This window comes from Nannospalax galili, unplaced genomic scaffold (assembly GCF_000622305.1).
Source record: "Nannospalax galili isolate Female #2095 unplaced genomic scaffold, S.galili_v1.0 scaffold87, whole genome shotgun sequence".
NCBI lineage: Eukaryota > Metazoa > Chordata > Mammalia > Rodentia > Spalacidae > Nannospalax > Nannospalax galili.
The window spans coordinates 12,897,015-12,920,484 of record NW_008360320.1 but is presented as its reverse complement, the minus strand read 5'-3'; the positions used below and the strand labels follow the sequence as shown (position 1 = coordinate 12,920,484).

The 23,470-nt window shown below is 37.1% G+C and overlaps 1 protein-coding gene across 1 annotated transcript in view; it reads right to left on the bottom strand.

The window, feature by feature from the left end:
* Positions 1–23,470, bottom strand: part of Lrp1b (LDL receptor related protein 1B) — a 2,166,816-nt gene that overhangs the window by 316,761 nt on the left and 1,826,585 nt on the right. The window contains exons 44-50 of the mRNA XM_008825194.2: positions 21,869–22,061; positions 20,848–20,973; positions 18,191–18,319; positions 15,578–15,697; positions 5,073–5,186; positions 4,670–4,819; positions 519–641 (exon numbers count right to left, since the gene is read on the bottom strand). Coding sequence (XP_008823416.1) covers positions 519–641; positions 4,670–4,819; positions 5,073–5,186; positions 15,578–15,697; positions 18,191–18,319; positions 20,848–20,973; positions 21,869–22,061 — 955 coding nt within the window. The remainder of the gene's footprint in view (positions 1–518; positions 642–4,669; positions 4,820–5,072; positions 5,187–15,577; positions 15,698–18,190; positions 18,320–20,847; positions 20,974–21,868; positions 22,062–23,470) is intronic.

Genomic DNA, 23,470 nt, shown 5'->3' with positions numbered 1-23,470 from the left:
TTCTATTATGATAAAGAACAAAATACTAAATTTTATAAAATAAATTTTAAATTTTTCTGCTCTTTACAATGTGGAATGAAGTATTCAGATAGAGAGATGACAAAGTAGAGGGTATAGGACAAGTATTCAGAAAAGTAGAGGCTTGAGAGTATTATGTAAAACTATACATACAATTAATACAAAATTTAAAACAACATAATTTACAAGAGCATGAAGGAAGAATTTTACAGATTATCTGTGTCAAATCTTAAGTTTTTATAACAGTAAATATATATTCTACCTGAAATAAATAAAAAATGAACATTTATCATTTTAATTAATGTAGATAACCCCTCAGGGATAAAGTACAAGGAAATTCTAGGCGAATGGATTGCTATTCTTTGTTATATTTGCTACTATTTACTTTAGAATGACTTTAAAGTGAATAACAATATTTGTGTAAATCCCTGTGAAGGCAGCACCAGCATGGAACATCACCATGGGTAATTTACAGATTGAGGTGGAACAAGGAGTCTCACCACAGTGAAGCTCGTCTCGTCCATCCTCACAGTCCTTCTGACCATCGCAGAGCCACGTATTCAAAATGCACCTTCCACTTGGGCAACCAAAATAATTTTCTTCACATTTGTGTTTGTTTTGAACTGTGATAAAACATGGAGTGCAAAGTTAACTATTTTAAATTAATCTGAAGTTTCTGCAATAGATGGAGATACAACATTAATACTGCTTGAGTCAGAAGAGACAAACAAGCGAATACAAAACAGCTTAAATGCTGCCCTGAGGGATGTCAGAGTCTGATGACCAAAGAAAGAATAACAAAGCATCGCCAATCACAGGGGACACCTTAGACCGAAAAGCCCAGTTCAGGACTGGTTCTGGAACAGAAAGAGGTAGTGGATGAGAGACTTAGCCGAATCTATTTGGGGTGAAGAACAGATAGCAAAAAGCTGAAACAATGAAAACTGAAATTACTCAAGAGTGAGAGAATATATAGTCAAAGCATATGTGCATAGGAAATGTTGACTGTGTGTTCATAACAAAAAGTAAATTAGACAGACTCTATTTTAATAAAGAAAAAGAGATAAAGTCGAATGTCTAAATCTCTGCAGTGTTGAGGTGCAGGTGAGGGGCACAGCATGTGCTAGACAATTCAGGCCATCAGTTCAATCTTCAGACCATACATAAATAATGAATTAAATTTAAGATACAAATTTATTACACCTTACAAAATGCCACAGGAATAAAAGTAGTATGTAAGGTCATTTTTTAAATTATAAGTTTTTTTTATCGTAATATTATATATAATATTCTACTATTATTATATATAATAGTAGATTTTTCTCTTGACTGGAGCCCATCTGTTGTTCCCTTATGCCTTTGTGTTTGCATAGCTTTGGTCATGCCCACACCATAGTCATCTAATAAGTGAGACCTACAGCCTCCCAATCACACTGAAGTGACCCATCATTAGTATTTTAAAATAGAAATTATCCCTGTTTTGTTTCTGTAAACACATTTTCTTTTTTGTCTTTTTGAGACAGGGTCTCCTTGTAGCCCCAGCTGTCCTGTCCTGGAACTCACTATGTAGACCAGGCTGGCCTCGAACTCACAAAGATCCACCTACCTCTGCCTCCCAAGTACTGGGCTTAAATGTGTGAGCCACCACTCCCGGCCTAGCACATTTTTGAGTGAACTCATCATGAAACCAAAAGTCTCCTACATTTTCTGTCTGTTGGGATGCTTCTATATCACCTGACCTGCACATTCCCACCTGCTGCTGCTCCCAACCTGCCTGTCATCTTCCCTAGCCTGCGTGATCATCCTGTACTTACCCAGCATAAAAACTGCAATGCATTTTTAGTGTTGAAAGAGAACTTTTAAAGCAATGTATTAATCCTGAAGAGATAGGTAACAAAAATTGGAAAGAATGCTAATTTGTGATTATCAATTAAATGCTGTCTTCAAGATAATTTCAAAAATCTGCTATAGCTGCAATGAAGAACAATGTTTTGCTGTACAAAGAATTTTAAATATTTTGTAAATATTTTATTTATTATTTTAATTTTATGTGCATGAGTGTTATGCTTGCATGTAGGTAAGTGCACCTGTGTCGTGCAATGCCCGCAGAGGACAAAGAGACTGTCGGAGTCCCTGGAACTGGAGTTATGGACAGTTCTTAGCTGCCATGTGGGTGCTGGGATCTGAACCTGGGTCTTCTGCAAGAACAGTCTGTGTTCTTAACCCCTGAGCCATCTCTCCTTCCCTTAAAAACAATTTTGGATTATGGGGCTGGAGAGATGGCTCAGCAGTTAAGAACACTGACTGCTCTTGAGAGGACCTGGGTTCAATTGCCAGCACCCACATGATAGCTATCAATTGTCAGTAACTCCAGTTACAGGGGATCTGATGCCTTCTTCTGACCTCAGGTGACAAGAGTACACTTACACTCATGCAGGCAATATACTCATACACATAAAATAAAAATAATAAATAAAATATTTCAAAAAAGAACTTTTGATTAATAATCTTGATAACCTACCTCCACGAGGCTAAAACAATAAAGAGGGAGGCTGGATGGGAGAAAAGAGTGGAGATGAATGAATCTCGGGGGGCTAGGAAACCTAAAGGGAAAAGAAATGCCTTAGAAATCCTATGAGAAATTCACACAGAGTGTCTGAACATTATTGCATGTGTATGCCTAGGAGCTGCTTGGAAGGGAATGCAGTGAAGATACAAGGGACCTCCCTTAGAGTGACAAGCATGCCATACAGCAGTTTCTTTTGGTAACAGATGGAAGCTACTGCAGAGTTGCACATCTGATCAGGCACAGAGAACATATGCCTGGGAGATGCCCAGTACTAGGTGACACATCTGCAGTCGCATCTCTACAACTAAGGCTCATGGAACATAGCGAAATAAGGGGTAGAGAGAGGGCTAATGCACCCTTCAACTCTCACCAAGGAGGCTTCCATGTACATAAGAGTACAATACACACAGGAGGCCACAACTGGCCAAGTTTTGAAGAATAAGAGACTGTAGAGTGTAGGATGGAACTCCGATATGGAACCTCAGTCAGTCACGGCTCAGGGACCATTGCAGAAAAAGAGGTGGAAAGATTATAAGAGCCAGGGCTGGTTCATGAACACAGGGACATAGAGGCTTCCAGGCCATTGGAGGCTTGCTCATGTGAGTCTGTGACAACTGTGGTGTTGAGCACGGGATCCATGTGCGCTCACTTAAACAAGGGCCCAAAGGGGCAATGAGAAAGAGGTGGCAGGCCAGCACTAGAACTATTTGAGACAGATTGCTGCTGGCTGAGGGAGAGTATGACTTACATACAACAACTGGATGGGCTGACTAGACTCCAGTGTACATATTTACACTGAAGGACATTTGGGTACAAACACCTGAATGAATAGGACTTAGCATGTATGGCAGAGTGATTAGGGTTCAGTGGTGGGATAGGGGAAGGCATGGATGTGGGTAGGAAATGTATGAAATTTAAAAGCTCAATAAAAAAACAATAAAGTCACCTATTTCTCAAAAAATAGTTATACAATTAAAATATAGCAAATTTTTCATTATTTTTTTGTTTTTGTTTGTTTTGAGACAGGGTCTCCCTTTTTTTTTTTTTTTTTTTTTTTTTTTTGCTTTCTGAGTGGTTGGATTAAAGGTGTGAGCATCTGGCAAGTACAGTAAATTTTTTAGGGAGTCAAATATCTATAATGTGCTGTAGTCAAGGGTCTCCAAACAAATCTCCTCACTTCCTCAAAAGGTGCAGCTAGCCTTCTTAAAACTGAAGGCCTTACATAAAGTCAATATCACAGAAGGTTGCACCTTGTACAATCGAAAAACTAAAACCTGCTACTGCCTAAGTGATTAACTATGAACTATTATTAACAGCAGTCTCTTTTAGAAGATTACATGCTTCTATAAGCTGATGTGCAAATAACCACAGATATCAATTCTCAAAATACCTTGAAAAAAGTTACTTGCAGTTGGAAGCCAAGTTCAGTGGGGCCCCAGCCAGCATATATCCCCTTCTCGTAACTCTCTGTGAACAAGTTTTCTGACATTTTAGTTTCATTGCCCTCAAATACAAGCAATCATCACTTTTATAAAAGGCATTATACAATGAGGACAATGATACTTTTCAGACCCTTAGTAGGTAAAGAAGGTTAATAAGCAAATATAAATGTATAGATCTTGATACAATAACAATAACTGTTACCTAAACTATTGAGTCCAAAACTGTATCAGTTGGAACAGCGTGACACAAAAACTTAGCTAAGATTGAGCAAAGCGTTGCATGAGAAGTCTCTTCCTCTTTTCACTATTTGAATAGATTTTTTCAAGGTCTGTAATTTTGATGTTGAAGTTTTATAGATTACACATTTTGAAGGCTTAATCATAAATTTAAAAAGCACTAATGAGGAGCTAAATATGAAAAATTATGATCTAAATTTAGGACATATTTGAGTATCATTTTATAATTCATTTAAAAAGATCAAGTGGCAAGTTTAAAAGAAAATGATTACTTTTAGTCTATATCATGTAAATATTAATCTGAATCACTGAATATTATGAATAAAAATTAACAAATTCATTTTTTACAAGTATCTAGCTTTCAAACCTTCAGATCACGAACTATTTTTCTTTTTAGAATTACCTGGGCACTTTAATTCATCTGAATAATCTCCACAGTCATTAGACCCATCACACAGCCAAGTTGGCAGAACACATAGCGAGGTAGAGTTACAGCTTATGAATCCCGTGGTTTTCACTCCAAGTTTATAGAAATGGGTGCAGTCTGTATAGTCTAGAAGGATATAAACCAAAAAAAAAAAAAGGAGAGAGAAAAGAACCTCATTTGCAAAGATTATGATCCTCCTATGTAGATCATAGAGGCAGGAAAACAACTTCGTTAAAGAACTAAATATGCAATTATCCTATACAACGGGAGTTAGTTGTACATCAGTTCTGGATGAAGTTCAGGAAAATACTGGACAGTGTTCAACTCAATGCCAAAAGGTGTGCCGGCATAAACAAACAAAAGGTAGAAAAAGTCTTACTGCAGTTCTTTTCATCAGAAGCATCTGCGCAGTCGACGTTCTGGTTGCAACGTGCTGATCTTGGAATGCAAGTTCCATCTGCACAGCGGAACTCAACTGTGGCACAGGTTGAAACTAGAAAAACCAGTTAGTAAATACATGAGTAGATAGACATAAAATGATACTTTGCCTTATATTTTGAGTATTTTTGTCAATTGATAAGATTATATTTCACTTTGCTAGTTGAACCCTGGTAAGTCTAATGTGACCCTCCATCCCCAGTATCCATCCCATGCCTCTCTTTGTCTTTATCATACAGTTCTTCCATAAGTGGGGCTTTTATTACACGGAACTGTAATTGCCAGTTCATGTACCTCAAGATCTACTATGTTGTAGGTTACATTAAAGCAGGGCCTATGCTTGTTCACCTTGATCACATGGATCCATCGCTGAGACAGTACTAAAGATGCAATAGAGATTGTCTCTCCTTCCATCCTCTACAGTCTAAGGTCAGAACCTAAAGCAGATGAATGACTGCATGTGTGCTGTGAAATCCTTGCTATAGAGCAGATAGAAGCAGAGGTGGCACAGAGGTGGAGGGAAAAGGGGAGGCAGATACTGAGGGTGAGTAGTGAACGTTTGCTCTGTTACCCAAAGGGAACAGTTGGGCATTAACAGTGATAAAACGTCATCTGTGTTATGTGACATGACTTCACATTACCACATAGCATTTGCAGATGACCTTAGCAAGAAACACGTGAATGTAATATTTCTTATTTCCATTGTTATGAGAGTATGACTTACAATCTATGCTTGCTTAGATAAAAATCTGTTTCAATATGTTACTCTTATTATATACATATCTTAATTTAATAATTGTTATTAATTATCCATCCTTTCTTTAGTTGTTTTATGGTTCATTATCTTATAATAATTTTCAGCAATATGTTGTGAACAGGTGCATATGCTATGTATGTTAGATTAATTTAAGACAATTTTTTATTCCAATAACAAATTTCTGCAAGTAGATTACATTAATGTATAACCTGAAGGGCTCTTTAATTATGCAGCTTTTACTTATGTTGATATTTAAAGAGCCTATTTAATTATAAACAGAAATTATTTCAATTGTAAATGGTTAAAAAAAAATCTATCTTAAAGTATGCAAATTTTACTCAAGGGTGTGTATGTCATTTGTATTTCAGGATACACTGCTCCTATTATACTTAATTGTGTCTTGCAATTGCATACTTATTTGCGTTTAAATGATGATTAAAATAAATGTTTTATTTAAATTTGTGATTATAATTGCTTCATGTTTTCTTCATTAAAAATAACAACTTAGCATGTGAAACAGATAATACCATTAAGAGTAGAGATGAATGCATTGTTCCAAAAGAAGAAAAGTTAAGTTTTTATGTCTCAAAGAGCAAAATTTCAAGATGCTTTTCTATTTCATTTCATATTCAGTTTTCTCACTAAAGAAGCAGCAAATACATAACACAGAAGACAATCATGTCAATCATCACACTGTGTTGTTTTACCTCATCGTCAGCAGTCTGTCATTAACTATGTTCCAAATGATTTCTTACAATCTCTGTGCTTAGAAAACAGGACTCGTTTCTCTGTGAAGCCACACTACATTTAAAGGTGTATCGTATGTAAACATGAAGTTAATATAGAATGCTGGGAAGACCCTGCTGGGGACACTGCACCACCATCTGAGCATCTCCCTTTTAACTTCCATAGGAAGCCCTCTATCCAGATGGAAGGCGTCTCATCTGTCTGAAGAGTGGAGGCTGGGGGTAAAGGGGTAAATTATGACTAAGAAAACGGTCATTTAGACTGTTAAAACAACTGGAATTTAGAGGTATAGTGTTTCAGATACTATGTTGGAAGCTCTTGTGGGAAGAAAGGAAATTCTATGGTTTCTAATACGAAGAAAAATTGAGAAGAGGAACTCTTCAATAGATAACAAATACTACTATAAAATTGAGTAGAGTTGAGTAGTGGTTTAAAAGACTGTCTGCCGTATGCTCCAAGTATTTGAACATTTGGTCCCCATTTGGTGTCCCTGTTTGGGGAAGGTCATGGAACCTTTAGGAGATGTTGCCATGCTGGAGGAAGTATGCAACTGGACAGAAGCTTTGAGAGTTTATAACCATTACACTTCCAAGCTGGCTCTATCTGCTTCTCCTGTCTGTTTGAAGACTTAGGTGCTCAGCTCTCTGCTCTAGCTACTGTCACATCTGTTGCCATGATGGACTCCTCCACAATCCCCAAACCATAAGTCAAATAAACTCTTCTGTAAGTTTCTTTGGCCATGGTGTGTTATCACAGAAACAGAAATGTAACAAATACAAGTTGCTAGAAATAATGAAAGTCACAGGAAAGAGATGATGGGGGGATTAAGAGAGTGAGATAGACAATAACAAGTTTGTGGGATATAGTTCTTCCTTCCATTTTGCCCAGTATCATCAGGATTAATGACCTGGGCCAGGGGTGGGGGTGGGGGGCTGGCATACACAGAGCGCATACACAGAGCGCGGATGTGAAAAATGAAAGTGAAAGAGTGAAAGTCCCTCTCACAGCTGCCTCCACGATTCTATCATTTGTTCTAGAGTATGAGAGCCACCAGAAGGTAAAACAGGGATGAATGGGAAAGAAATTGGGTATTTTAATTGGAGGAGGAATTTTTTTTTAAACAGTAGGGTTGGAAGAGTGATAAGCATAAAAGATTCCTGTGTTAGCAGTCCATGAAGTAAAAGCTTGCGATGACAGAAATTCGTGTTATTTTAGACATTAACTGTCCCCTTACAGATTCCTGTATTGAACATGTGGTACCCAGTTGGTAGCACTGTTTAGGAGGTGGTAGACATTGTAGGAGGTATATCCCAACTGAAAGAAGTAGGTGACTGGAGGTGTGCCTCTGAAGGTTACACCTGCCCCATGTCTTCTGTGTCTGTTTGCTGCCTGTCTGCCCAGAGCTGAAAGGTCTCCTCCATATGCTGCCACAGCTGTGGCATCCTGCTTCATCATGAACTAGAAACATGGAACCAAGACTATGGACTTAGCTATCTGAGACCACGAGCCACAGCAAAGAAGAGTATTTTGGTCTTAATGATGAGAAAGCTATTGTGCCCTGCAAACAGCAGGAACTTCATTAAATTAGTGAACAAGTCTTCTCTTATGCCTAATTTTAAAAAATAACCATAACAAAAAACTCTTCCCATTGCCTCTGCTACATTCTTTCTTTGCTTTGTTTTTTCATCAAGTATAAGATTCGTTTTACCCTAGGGCAATTTCTGAGGAAATACTACAATTTCTAATTTGTCAGGTGAATATGAAAGTTTTCTGGCATTTTTTTCCTCTGGCTAAAATTCTTGAATAAGATACAAAAGAAAATAATTTGGTCCAAATAAAGATAAGCCAAGTGAGGAACACTCAGTTGTCCCCATAGGTGCAGCATGGAAAGGTGGCTGCAGCACACCAGTGCTCAGTGGCTCAGTACCCTAAGAGAAATGAAACACCACACAGCAGGGGCTGGTGGGGACTGGGGATCAAAGAAGTAGCAAGACAAAAAACAAAACCACTGACGTTCACTCACTTTCTTAATTTTCCTGTTTCCTCCCTTCCCTTTTTAAATTAATTAAAATACTTTTAAATTAATTAAAATACTTTTTAATTAAAATACTTAATGAGACACAAAAGACATAAAATCAGTTGGGCTTTCTGTAGTTCACAGGATGCCTCTTACAAATGGGCCTAGGCTGGTTCTCTTCTAAGCTTCCTTGCTCCACCTGCAGCTAAGGGAACCTGACACGAGATTTGAAAACAGAGTGTTAAACTTGCTGTCATCTCTAATCCGTTTGCAGCATCTTCTATTGAATTATTTCATCACTGCTCAGGTCCCGAAGGTCTGCACACACGCGGGAATGCTAGTTTCTGCCTTAGCTGTGTTTAGTCCTGTCTTTTGGCTTATTGTTGGTGCAATCTTTCAAAGTTTTTCCTTCAACTTTGGAGGGAAAAAAAGCAATTCTTTCTCCTTTAGGTACCCTCACAACTCCTGGAAGTCCAGGTCTGTCTAAAGTGTTCTGGTGGCCCAAGGACAGTCATGTGCTTCGCAAGGGAAGCAATTTGCAGTCATCACAACAGGAAGGAGACCCTTCAGCACTCTCCTGATCCATACACTCAGCCTGTCACACAGACATACGAAGAATACAAAACAACGCAATTTTGGAAACGCTTCATATCCCAGCAGATAGCCTGAGGTCGAAGTTTTCAGTCATGAAAGGACTAGCTTGAAAGCAGCAATAAATAAAAAAATTGATGAGGATTTAAGGGTTTTTGTTTCCTTAAAAAAATAATTCTTGTAGCATATATTTCTACTATGCAAATGGACACTCTGCTCTTGTGAAATTTTAAAAAATAGTAAAAATGTAATAACAATCATTGATATATACATTAGAAGATAAAAATAATTTGGAGAAAGCTTCACTCTTGTGTCTAATCATAGACCATAGATTATCAAAATTTCAGTGTGTACACTGACTGTATTTTTTCTCTTAGTACTGAGAATGAATGAACCTAGGGCCTTGTTCATGCTAGGCAGGTATTCTACTGCTGAGCCATACTTAAATGACAAGGTCTCACTGAGTTGCCTAGGTTGACCTTAAATTTATTCTGTAGCCCAGAAAGATCTACCTTAGCCTCCTGATTACCTAGAATTACAGGCCTGTGCCAACAGACCCAGACTTATAAAATTGTAAGAATGACTGCTACGATGTGGACATGCTCTAGACAAGTGACTTTTGCATATACTTGCAACCAAAAAGTTAATCTTATGTTTTGAGTTAATTTAACACTATTTCAGCTTGTTAAGCTTGCTTATAATGTAAACAAGTTTACTAGGCCTTGAGATCTTCATGGGACCTAGGCATATAGCCTTAATCCCTATAACCTTTCCTTGCCCTTGACCCAGAACTATGTATGTGTGTATGTGTGTGTGTGTGTGTGTGTGTGTGTGTGTGTGTTCTGCATATCAAACAAGTGTTGCAAGCAATAGAGATTCCACGGGAAGAAGCAGATGATCACCTTTATGTTGAAAAAAGAGTGGGAATAAATTAATAATATGTGTTTGTGCTGTGTATGCTGTTCAAGGTCAGTGGAGGTCAGAAAGGGAAAATCCTTTTCTGATAGTATAGAGTTCACTTTGTCTTTCCTAGTCCACGATAGCTGTATGTTTTCAGTAAAGAGATAGGAAGGTCTTTGTTTGACAGCACAATTCTGGAAGCATTCTGAAGGAACAGGTACTCAGAGCAGTGCAGGTCCCTCTTGGTTAAAATAAAAGCTAAGAGTCAAGTTATGATTATTCAGGTAGTGTCATAATGTAGCATTGCATACTGCCACACATAATGACTTACATAATTTAATATTTTGTTTGGCTTTGATTCAACATTAATATTCATGTGTGTCTATAAGTGCAATAAAGTCACCCAAGGTTGCACAGACTGTAGAAAGAGAGATGTAATTGGAAGACTTCAAAAGACAACTTTTTGCCATTCTTCTTGTTTTTTGACACATCATCTTTTTTGTGCTGTAGGGGAGCTATTTTCTGAACTGACACCTGAATCAATGCATTATACACATGGAGCTTATAGGAGATGGGCATATTGAGATTTTCCTTTTGTGGCTTAAAAAGCATCTATGAAGTACATAAGAAGTACATTATCTGACCAATGACAGTTGAGAAAAAAACCAGAGATGTACTTGAGATAAGCCAAGTTTTACCTAAGAAACAACCTATTAGTTTATCTATAGGAACACTCACATTGCAAGAACACAAATTGCTAATAGGTAAAAAGTGTTTCAGTATGTGTTTCTATGCAATTATAACATCAAGTATCCTGCATTATACAGAAAGAACTTGAAGATCAGTAATTTATTTGTTTTTTAAGATATCCAAATTCTATGGCTTTTATGCTATTATCACAAAAGAAAAGTTATAGCCATTCACAAATGCACTCTCCTATGACCAAGAATGTGGAGGAGATGGTTAAGCTTTAAAAAGAGCGAAAACATACAGAGTTAATATCGCTGCTCTTCAGCACTTGCGATTAATATCATTGGCAGGGTTATATCTACCGCTATTTCATAACTCATCTCTTCAACCATCTCCACAAAAACTTAATAAACACCTCTTACATAGTAGGTACAGTACTTCATAAGTCAGAACACAGTAATCTGTTCACCACGTTTGAAGACAATCTTATATTTCCCAAGAATATCCAAAGTAGTGTTGATTTTCAATGGCATCTTTCAAAAAATGTGTTGCAACATGCTTTCCATAGTCATTATTTAGTTCCTTCATGGTCTAGCTCCTTATTTTTACCATGAACCTCATTTACTGTATTTTCCTCTCTTGCTTCACGATCTACAATAGCAAATACTCATTTCTTGGTCTTATTTCTTTCCTTCTTGCTTTCAACTGCACCCATCATATACTGTCAGCATCTTATAATATTCTATCAGATTTAAACATTTATAGACAATATGAAATAATAAGTGACATACTTTGCAAATGTACTTAGATCTCCTAACTCTGAACCTTAAGTGCCAGTAGGTTAAGTGAAGATAGAAACTGTAAGACAGCAGGCAGAAGATACTCCTAATCCTTCCAAGCAACCCCTGAGTCATTTTTACACATTCTCCTGCTCTTTTACTATTCAGAGCACCTTCAACCTAACTCTATCTCATGTATAAAAGAGGTTTATATTCACAGTACTTACTTAATATGCCCTGTTTAACTCATGTGGTCTGGTTCTCCTATGACTTTACTGAGCAAATTTTCATGAAAGGAATCAAGAAATTACCTCTTATGCATGAAGTGCAACAAACACTTTTAGTCTGTACCTACCATTTTGCTTTCTCTGTAAATCTTTAAAATGCTGAATGATCTGCCTTTCTGAGAAAGCAGTTCTTAGGAGGATCATTCTGCTAGGCCTTTGTTGTATTTCCATTGTTAAGAATAAGGTTAATTCTTAAAATTTGGCAAGTAATTCTGATGCATTCTGCTAAAACAACCATTACTCTCTGAGGTTTCCCTCCTTACTGAGTCCCAAATCAGTAGTTGTAGTATAAATCTACACTGAACTCTGGATCTCTGCCCATCTCTCTGCCTTTGGAATAGCTTCATTTGGAGGTTTCCACGTGCCCCAGCCTCACAGTGCCCTCTCCTCATGAGCTTTCATCCTATATAGACCACAGTCCCCAATAATATCTTAGCAAGATGAAAACCAACAGTGTCTCAAAACGTCCTGTGTTCCAGGACTAGGAACAATTGAGGTGGAACTGGCCTGGAAGCCATGCCTGGAACACTAGCTCTTTAGTATCAGACAGTGCTATCTACGCAAGCTGACAAAGGAGAAAACCAATCAATGGTCCTACCCACCTGTAAAGCCACAACAGTGACTTGCCCAGAAAAATATCTCTGTTGGTTCAATAGTGGCACTTTTATTTTGGGATTAATCAATAGCTATTTAATTAGTCTGAGGGGCCACTTAATAGAACAGAATCCATGCATGGTATTGTGAGCCTAACCAAGTATACACAGTTTGAGTGGTCACAGACCACAGAGAAGAACTTACTATTGACACTTTCCTAAACAAATGTAATTTCTTACCATATTCTAAATACTTATCCTGTATTTACAGACAAAATAGTTCTCACTACTCAGCAAAGAAATTTATTTGTGAAATAGAGACAAAGTTCACAACGGATCAAAATGCCGACAATAAGCAGCTGTGTGATGTCGACCCCCCCCAAACACACATACACTGACACATCTGCAATACAGCTCCCACACCTGAGTCTCTGTGAACATCACAGGAGAGGGTGGAAAGACTGCAAGAGGCAGAAGTACAGGACACCTGATGAGCTCTGAGGCAATCTAGATACAGAAGTTGTGCCCATTAAATCTGCATAATGACAGCACCAGTTGACATGCCAATGTGAATTGGGAAAATTTCACAAGGTCCCACCTCTGCATGAAGAGCTACTGGCAATCTATGTCTGCTGAGAGAGGCAGAATCAGGTTTCTTGAACTCCTTGTTAGGTTATCCAATCCCAAGTGGTCAGCACTAAGTACATATACATGTGAGCACCACTAAATGGACTCAGCATATATGTAAATATATAGAACAATAGTAATCAAAGAGGGTCATGAAATTGAGAAGAAGTGTGGGGGGGCATGAGAAGAGCTGGAATAGGGAGGGAGAAGGGTTGAAACAATATAAATACTGTACTCATCTATGAAATTCTCAGAAAAATACTACAGAAAACAATTTCCTGTGTCCTTAAGGTTTAAATTTCCTGAAGGTGAAATTCTTTATCTCAGCCTAACTTGGTGCTTTATACTAAGAAAAGATGTGTTCAGTAGATGAAAAGACTTTAGAATAGAAATTGTTTTGGAAGTATTTGCTGGGTCTTGCATGTCACACTAAAAATCTGTCATTTATTCTACAAACATTGGTTATCTATTAGGGGTTATTAATGGTCAATGATTTTACAAAGGAAAAATTTACATGGCATTTTAATATGGCAGGTGTCCTTCTGAGCCTTATTCAATATTCAGTTTAATATTAGTATTGCTATTCATTTTGTTTTGTATTTTATACTTTGAGAAAATGAGGCACAGATTGCTGAAGTGATTTATAAAATTCAGACATCAAGAATAGGAGCGAGGGCGGCTGGAGAGATGGCTCAGTCATTAAGAGCACTGACTGCTCTTGCAGAGGACCTGGGTTCGATTCCCAGCATCCACCTGGTGGCTAACAACCATCTATAACTCCAGTTCCAGGGGATCCGATGACCTCTTCTGACCTCTGCAGGAACTGAATGGCATGGGTGCACTTACACGCAGGCAATATACTCATACACATAAAACAAAAATTATATATATATATATATTAAAAAGAGAAGTAGGACTTTTAACTCAGGAAGTCAAGTTCACCTGTCTGCCTTAGTGGCTCTCTAGGAAATATCAGAATGATTAAAATTAGGGATAACTAGAAAAATCACAGATGGGGAGGGAAAGTAAAGCTATATCCAACCCATGCTACAGTGGGTTGATTAGGGAACTATTTCAGACAGTTGAAAAACGTGCTGATGATTGGTTATGTGAACAGTATATACAGAAAGGAGGCCTCAAGAATACTATCAAGGTTCATAATATATTGGTATATTCTACAAATCTATCGGGAAAGAAAGCAAAATTCCTAGTTTTCTGTGAACACAAAGGGAGTGAGGATGAGCCGTCTTCACAGGTCAGGTCTTCTCAGGTCTTCTAGGATTCACTGATGATGATGGCTGTGTAACTTGGCAAATTTACTAAAAATCATTGAGTACACTTGAAATGACATGCGCTATATAAATATGTCTCAATAAATCTATTTTAAAACTACTTTAAAAGATTAGTACCAAGTGTTCCAGCCATTCATTAGAAATGAGATCATGAGTAAGGGAGAATGAAGAAATAATAGGAAACATTTTTAGGGTAATAAATCAGGAATGAACATTTTAGGACAGAAACATCCTAAAAACAATGTGTCGGGGGCTGGAGAGATAGCACAGTGGTTAAGAACACCGACTGTTTTTGCAGAAGAGTCAGGTTTGAATCCCAGCACCCACATGGCAGCTAACAATTGTCTGTAACTCCAGTTCCAGGGGATCTGACAGTCTCTTCTGTCCTCCATGGGCATGGCACAACACGGGTGCACCCGTGTATGCAGGTAATACATGCATACATGTAAAATAAAAATAATAAATATTTGAAAAAAAAACAACAACGTGACAAAATTGGGGTAAAGAAAGGGCAACGGTGAAAAGCTAGTTAAAAGTAGATAACAAGCCAGGTGTGGCGGTGCACACCTTGATCCCAGTACTCGGGAGGCAGAGGCAGGGAGATCTCTATGAGTTTGAGACCAATTTGGTCTACAGAGTGACTTCCAGGCCAGCTGGGGCTACAGAGAGATCCTGTGTCAAAAAGATTTTAAAAAGTAAATAGCAAGGTATTCATGACATTTTAAGTTCAATTTATTTTGATGAAACTATAAGAAGAAATCCTTTCTTGAATCAAAGTGTATCATAGTACCCATTGATCAAACTTTCTGCATCACATTTTCCCCCTTCTCTCCTCTACCATTTTACTCACTGATCAGTCTTTCCCCATCACACTCTTCCCTTCCCCTTCCCATCCTCTGGTGATCACCATCCCACTCTCAACTTCTAGGAGATTAATATTTTCATACTTCACATACGAATAAGATCATGACCTACTTACATCTCTGCATCTGGCTTATTTCCTTTAACACAAGGATCTCTAGTTCCATTCAAAAAGCAATTATAAAACTGTATTCAGTAGATCTTACTGGATACTTTGTAACAGGGTCCTCGCAGGAACAAACTTTGCAAAAGTACATGAAGCATTTATCATAATAACATTTCTAGGCTCCTGCAAAAATACTCACCTTTACAGTCTAGTTCATCAGAGTTGTCTCCACAGTCATCCGTCCCATCACATAGTTTGCCGTGTGGAATGCATCGACGATTGTAGCAAGGTTTAAACCCATTTCGACAACTTCTGTTTTCTTATGAATATAAGTAGAAACTAATAGTTAGAAGTCATACAGAGGCATTTCTACAAAGTGGATATCGCAGATAAAATTTCATTTGTAATGACTGGGATCCAGATCCATAAAACAATGCTGCTCCATATTAAAGCTCCACATTACAGTGTTCGTCAGTTACTAAGGAGTAGTTCATTTACTTAAGGCCTTTGTGACTTAGTGTTTCCTACTTGGCAGCTTAAGTTCTATCTATATATTGATATTATGCCAAACAGGAATGCAATACATGTTCAGTTGAGAAGAGATAAATCCCTGTTTCAAATTAGAAGAAATGTCTTATCATTCATGTACTACCTCATTCATGTCTGCAAAGATTTTGTAATAAGAAAAAAGCAGCAAAACACATATTCCTAAATTGGTATGTCAAAGAGGCACTAAAATCACAATAAATGTCTCCTAAAAATACCTTAAAATTTTCCACTGCACATTTTCTTGAGCTGTGAATAAGTCAATGACAGCATCAAATGGGAAATTAAAAATGTATCATTACCCAAAGTTATGGGATGCAGCAAGCACGGTGCCAAGAATTAACTACATAACAATGCATTCAGTGGAAAATGCAATCATTATTATCAAAACAAGGACAGGTGGGAAAGTGAGGGAGGGACATCTGGGTATTAAGGTACACCTGGATAGGAATAACTTCTAGTCTTCTCTAGTACGGTAGGTAGATATTGTTGACAACAATTAGTTAAATATTTCAAAATACTACAAAGAAAGATTTTTGTTGTTCATTTTTTTGAGACAGGGTCTCCGTTTAGTCCCGGGTGGTCTGGAGCTCACTATGCATACCAGACTGGCCTCAACCTCACAGATTCACTTCTTCTGCCTCCTGAGTGCTGAGATTAGAGGAGTGCATCACCATGCCTGGCAAGAGAGGTTCTTTAATAGTACCAACACAGAGACATGATAAACATCAGACGTAATAGATATGCCAGTCACCCCAATCTAGTCAATGCTTACTAATGCTTGTATTGAAATGCCTCCATCTATTCTCCAAATAGTTACATTTCCTAAATGTTAATTAGAAAGGAAAATCAGTAATAAGATAAATCAGTCATACATATACTTCCTACAAAACCTAACATACTTAGCTGAACCTTTATAGAAATGGCTTTCCAACTCTTTCTCTATTTGAATATTAGTGGTCTTTATTAATATAAAAATAAATAATATATATTCTCAAGTCCCTTAAGAATAAATGCAAATTATTGCAGTAATCATTATTATTGCTGTTATTTTCAAACTGTGCAGGTTATTGTTAATCTCTAAATTAAGCATGTTACTTGAGTAAATTCTTTAAGATTGTGGCTAAATCAATTGTGGACAAATGGTACTTGATCATTTTAACTGAGATGCTAATCTGCAATGTAAGAATGCATGCAGTTCTCCAACTGTCCATCTCCTTCTTTATGGTTTCTTCGACAGATTAATTATTACCCAAGTGATAGACCAAAGTATTAAAGTGAATATGAATGGCATCAATTCTAGACAATGATTCTTAAATTTTGCATGGCACATATATCCAATGCTATTGGGCTTGTAGAGTTAAAATGAATCACTCTAATTTCAAGATAAATGTGCTACAATTGTACAGTAAAGATTAATGAGGAAAGGAAAGTGAATCCCTGCTGCTTCCTAGGGTAGAAAAGCCAGTCTCCTTCTGAGGGTGACTTTCAATTTGTGTCACCAACAGAGACACAGTGATAAGGGTTCATGTTTCCTACAGATCACCCCTGTGGCAACCAGACTCCACAGTAAACATGAACCTGAGGGTAAAATTTGGAATGAATAATACTTAAAAATGTTTTACTTAGTATTCTTTATGTTATGTGTATGGATATATTGCCTGCACATATGTAAGTGCACCCATGTTATGCAATGCCCACAGAGGCCAGAAGAGGGTGTTGAATTACCCTGATACTGGAGTAACAGGTAGTTGTTACCTGCCCTCCATGTGGGTGCTCGGAATTAAACCTGGGTCCTCTGCAAGAACAGCCAGTGCTCTTAACTGCTGAGTCATCTCTCCAGCCCCATGAACAATACTTTGACACCTACTCAACTTGCTTTTTGCTGAAGGTGATCCTTTGTTATAGTTAGCTTGCAAGATCCACAGCTCTTTGATATTGTGAATTACATTTTTAGAAATATGAACCTAAAAGTTATTGGTAAGGATGAATTACCAGGAAGTTAAAAAATCAAACTCGTATTTTCTTTTAATCCGCATTTTATGGATAGAAACCATAAGGAAATTTTTCAATGCGTATGATTGTAACTGGATAGATAATGAGATAATCTCATTTCAACACAAGTGAAGTGGTCAATTTGCCTGAGGGCTACATGTCAATGAGAGACAGAAAATAAATGACTCGCATGAAACAGACAGGATAACAAGCCACCAACTTTAAAACTAGAACTTTCTTTAAAACTAGAACATCCTTATTTGACACTTACCACAGTAGAGCAGCTTTTCATCTGATTTATCCTTACAATGCGGGATGCCATCACAGGTGTGCAGATAGTCAATGCATTCACCATTCCCACACTCAAACTCAGAGTAGATGTTACAAGAAGAGTTCTTAGCTAAAAGAATGAATAGTCAGTATTTTGTATGAGGATTATTCTATGTCATCATCATGCTGGTCTTTAAACTTAATAAGAAAAATACATTATAAAATATATAAAATTAAAAAAAGATCAATGTTTTTTCACATTTCTTTATTAAAAATTAGCAGGGGGACTTTCTGTTGCCTTTACATTATCTTTCGAAGTGTCCTGGGAATCATGTATAAACTGTTTTTGGAGTTGTATGAACATTTTTATTTTATGCCTATTTGGACATTTTGCACACATTTGCTGGTTATATATGTGTAGAGGAAAACGGTAGTCTAAATTTAGATAACTGTGCAGTTAGGGTGGTAGTCTATCTTAAAATAATTCTTTTAAGTAAAAACTGATTACCCAGGTGTGATTACTCACATCTACAACCCTAGCAATGGGGATGGAGCAGGACTACCAGTGTATGGGCTTCATGGATCATAGTGAGTTAAAGGACAGTTTAAGGTAGATAGTGAGACCTTGTCTCAAAAACCAAAACCAAATGAAGCAGCCCGTTAAACAAACTGTGCAGTCTCACGATCTTTGACATCTTACTCAGGTGTTTTACATATTCTCCTGAGCACTGAAATTTCTAGTGACAAGATCAACCATTTCTTAATGATGGACATGAAATCATCTCCATCAAAGGAATGGGCTCTACTTGCCCACCTCTAACTTGATCTGCTACTCAGCTTTCTGTTGAAACTCCAGTAGCCTTGTCCTTTCTCGGAAGTACTAGGTCTCCTGGAATCATTCACAGCAGACTCCTGCTTCATCCACGCCTAGAAACACACAGGAATCTTCTCCGCCTCTCATTCTCTCACATGGCAAGGATTTTATCTATGCTTTTCCTTTCTGTTTATTATGGGTGTTGATAAAGTTAGGAATATTGTGTGGAATGGAACTGCCTAAACATTTTGCCAACAATTATGACGATGAATGGCTTTCCCCCTTTATATTCAGATGTATGTTAGCAAATGAAAGAGGGCATTAACATTCATGAACAGCTCTGGTGACCTGATCCAAGTGTGGACACAGATATGTCAGAATATTCTTGTGTCTCATCTCCGGATTTGACAAGAAGAAACCAGCAGCGATTTTGCACACTTTCTACTGGACCAAAGGATTTCAAAATAAATGCACGACAGAGCTGTAACCTCTGAGGAACCCAGTGTGAAACTACAGTTCCATGGCAATGCAGCTGTGCTTGTTTAAAGTGATGTTTTCTTTTCTGACCCATCACCTGTCATCAATAGGAAGAAGCAGGTGGCTTAGTAGGGGCAGTTATATATAAACTGTTTTGCAGCAGCAGGCCTACATGGTACACTGCACATTCTTCTTGCTGCTTTGATCAAAGGCATTTCTTGAACACCGGCCTGTGGTGGCATCAGATTCAGACCACTGAGATTCAAACCACAAAGGTTAATTAAAAGGCAGTTCAAGTTGCCATGGAAGTATTAGGCAACAAAGAAATATGGGGATCTGGGGCACAAGATATTAAAATTGGTTATCTGCATTAAAAATTCACTGAAAAGTTAGTTGGACTGTTCTCTCTTTTGTTCTGGTATAGTCTTATATAAAGCCACCATTTCTGTTTTTGTGAAGACGTGCCTGCCCTTAGTTGTGGTAGCAGTTTGCAAAATGAAAAGATACGTAGCAGATTCAAGAGAAGATCCTCCTGGTCAATAAGGGGAGAGGACGACTGAGGAGAAAAGTGAACCTACTTTTTTAAAATCATGTAAATGTACCCACATCTGTTAATTTCCTAAAATGAAAATATAAGTGATGAGAAAACAAATAAGGAGCAAAAACCTGTCAAAATTGTCATTGTGGCAAGTGAGATCACCAACGTCCAACAAGATGCTCCTCTTTCTACCTTTCTTGCATGCAAATTGTCTCAATGCTAAAGGGAAATTAGCCTTTTTTATGTTGCTTGCTAATTTTTCATGGCAATATTGAAACACTTGAACCATTATTTATTTTGGAAACTTAGCTGTTAATAAGGGAATATTGTAATAGTGCTAATTAAAGACTGCAATGCCTTTGGGAGGAATAAACATCACGCAAGGCTGCAATGTTACATTCTTAATTAACAGTTTGGAAATTATTGCGAATAAGCTCTCATTTACATACTGCAACAGACTGTGAAAGCATTTGCGCATGGCCACTGATCTCCTGCATGAATTCTAGTTATTTCGGCTGTAATTCATTTCATAAGTTTCAGGTTCTCAGAGTCGCAGCTACAGTTTTCCAGATGATCTGCTATGCGGAAACTTCTGACACCTTACGTTGTCAGGCTCTCAATCAAGGAGGACATTTGTCATTGTCTTGGATATCATCACCTATCACAGTGCTATCACAAAATACAGTGGTGAGGTGGATTCTTTCATAAACAGAGATGTGAAAAAACTGAAATTTTACTATTGGAGGATAGCAAGTTTCATGAACACTAACACAATTTCAATATATTTTAAGCAGATGTGTCATATTACATCTTGATTCTCGTTACTTACTCACACATCTGTTGTTCTTCAGCAATATCCGGTCCCCTCTGCAGGAGCAATTCACTCTTCCATCAGGTGTTAAAAGGCAGAGGTCGTGGCAGCCTCCATTCAACACTGAGCATGGAGAGAGCTCACCTGTAATGAAGATGCCTGTGGTAACATTTGTAATGAACACACAGTGTATGTCAATTATAGGTAAGTAGCAAACTGCCGAACTGCCTCAACCTCCATAGGTGTTTAATAAATAGAATATTTAGGACTTCTGAAAAGCCCAAACATTGCGAAAGAATGAATATATTAGAAAAAAATTACACAAATTATTACATATTTTAATACATTGCCAAGAATGCGATGGTGGTTTAAATGAGAGAGGTCCCCTGTGGGCTCAGTTATTTGAACACTTGGAATATAGTCCCAAGTTGGAAGTGCTATTTGCTAAAGGTCATAGAACTTCTAAAAGACGTGGCCTTCCTCGAGCAAGCACATCACTGGAGGCGGACTTTATGGTTCATAGCCACATGCCACTCCAGTTCTTTCTGCTTTAGGGGAATAACTAAAGAGGTGAGCACTCAGCTTTCTGCTCTCATCACCTTTACCACCTTGCCTTCCTGCCACAATGGACTCTCTGGAACCATAAGTCAAAATAAACTATTTCTTCTTTAAGTTGCCTTGGTCATGGTGTTTCATCACACCAACAGAACCGTAACTAGTACAAATGTCATGATATTAAATGAGCTTGTGCTAATAGAAATGATAATTAATATTGCAAACTATATCATTCCAGAAACAGGTTAGTTTGTGTTCCCAAGGATATAAAGGATAAGTAGAGTAGAATTCTACAAATAATTAAAAATAAAATTGCTTTCATGGTGATAAATACTTAAACATTTCAGAGATACACTGAGTACTCATATACCAAATGCTATCCCACAAATCATAAGAAAACAAAATTTATAATAGTAGAAAAGAGAGAGAAAAACACTGAGAGGTTATATGATTAGGAAGTAAATTGTTCTCTATTATAACTTACAGCTATTGGTGTCATTGGCAACAGCTATGATTCCCATTGGTTGATGTGGGATATCAGAACGAAGAATTTTTGTATCTCCTCCTGTGTACTTGTTGGAACGCAAAATAGCTCTTCTTCCCCAGTCTGACCAAAAGATATAATTGTCATAAACTGCCAGACTAAGAAAAGTCCCTGGGCCAGATTTGACAACCACCTAGAATAAGTCAAAATATATTTTACAAAAACATATGGATACTCATATGTCCACATATCTTTTTCTCTCCATAAAATAAGAGATGAAGATTAAGTACATGTAACTAATAGGAATACGTACGTAAGAACTGCAATAAATGGTTAACATAATTTGCTTTACAGTTTATTTGACAGTTTGAATTTTCATATATATGTACATGTAAAACAGGAGTGGGGGAGGAGTGAGCATGCTCAGAACTTTACTCCACATCACTCTGGATATTAACCAGTGCGATAAATCATTCAAAAATCATCCCCCCAGAAGGAAAATGCTAAAGCCTATTTATTTACAGATGACAAAACGCTATCTAAAAAAAAGAAGAAAATATTTTTAAAAGATGGAAATAAAAAGTGAATTTAGTGAGAATTAAAACTAGGATTGCTATAAAATAGTGATTGTGTTTCTTTATATTAATAATTAACAACTGGGAATTTAAAAGTACTTTTGCAATTTGTTGTTTATCATCAACAAATCTGAAATATAATGTGAAAAAATACATGAAAGACATTGAAAACCATAAAACATTTTGAGAAAAATTTAGCAGAAAAAACTAAATAGGTACAAATTTTCTATTCATGGTTTGCAAGACTCAATTCTGTTGAAATGTCATTTTTCTTCAATAAATTATTTGTGAATCCCACTGAAAACCTTTCAGATATTTCATAGGCATTAACAAGGTGCTTTCAAAATTCATGAAAAAATGCACAAGATCTAGAATAGTAAAAACATTTAAAGAACTAATATTATTATATTTCAACACATCACAAAATGATAGCTACCAAGACAGTGCAGTATCGGCAACCAATAAGCAAATGCATCAGTAAAAGACTAAGTTCATTAACGGCCCACACATGGAGAACTAGTCCTCAACAAAAGCACAAAGATTTTTCAAATAATTCAAATTTTTTTTTAACAAATGGCATATGAACAAACGGATATGCTTATACAAAGCTAAATATCTTGCACCATGTTTGTAAAACTGACCTGAAAATAAGCCCTACAAACTTGAACTATCAAGCTTTCAGCACAAACAAGAAAAAAAAAAAAAAACTCTATGACCTTGGATTCCACAAATTTTTAGTGTAAAACTCAAAATTACAAACCATTAAAATTTTGATAAAGTGAAGACAATAAAATTGAAACTTGCTCTTCAAGTGACATTGTTGAGGTCATGAAAAGATCGACCTAAACTGTGAGAAAATATTTGCATATCATAAATGTAATGAAGGTTTGTATGCAGAACATTCAGAAATCAATAATAAAGGGGACAAACCACCAACTTCAGAACAGGCAAAAGTTTACTTCACTTCAAGTGAAGACACTTGCCTAAAGACGACACTTTACCAGTTGGAGAAATGCCTTAGTTAGCA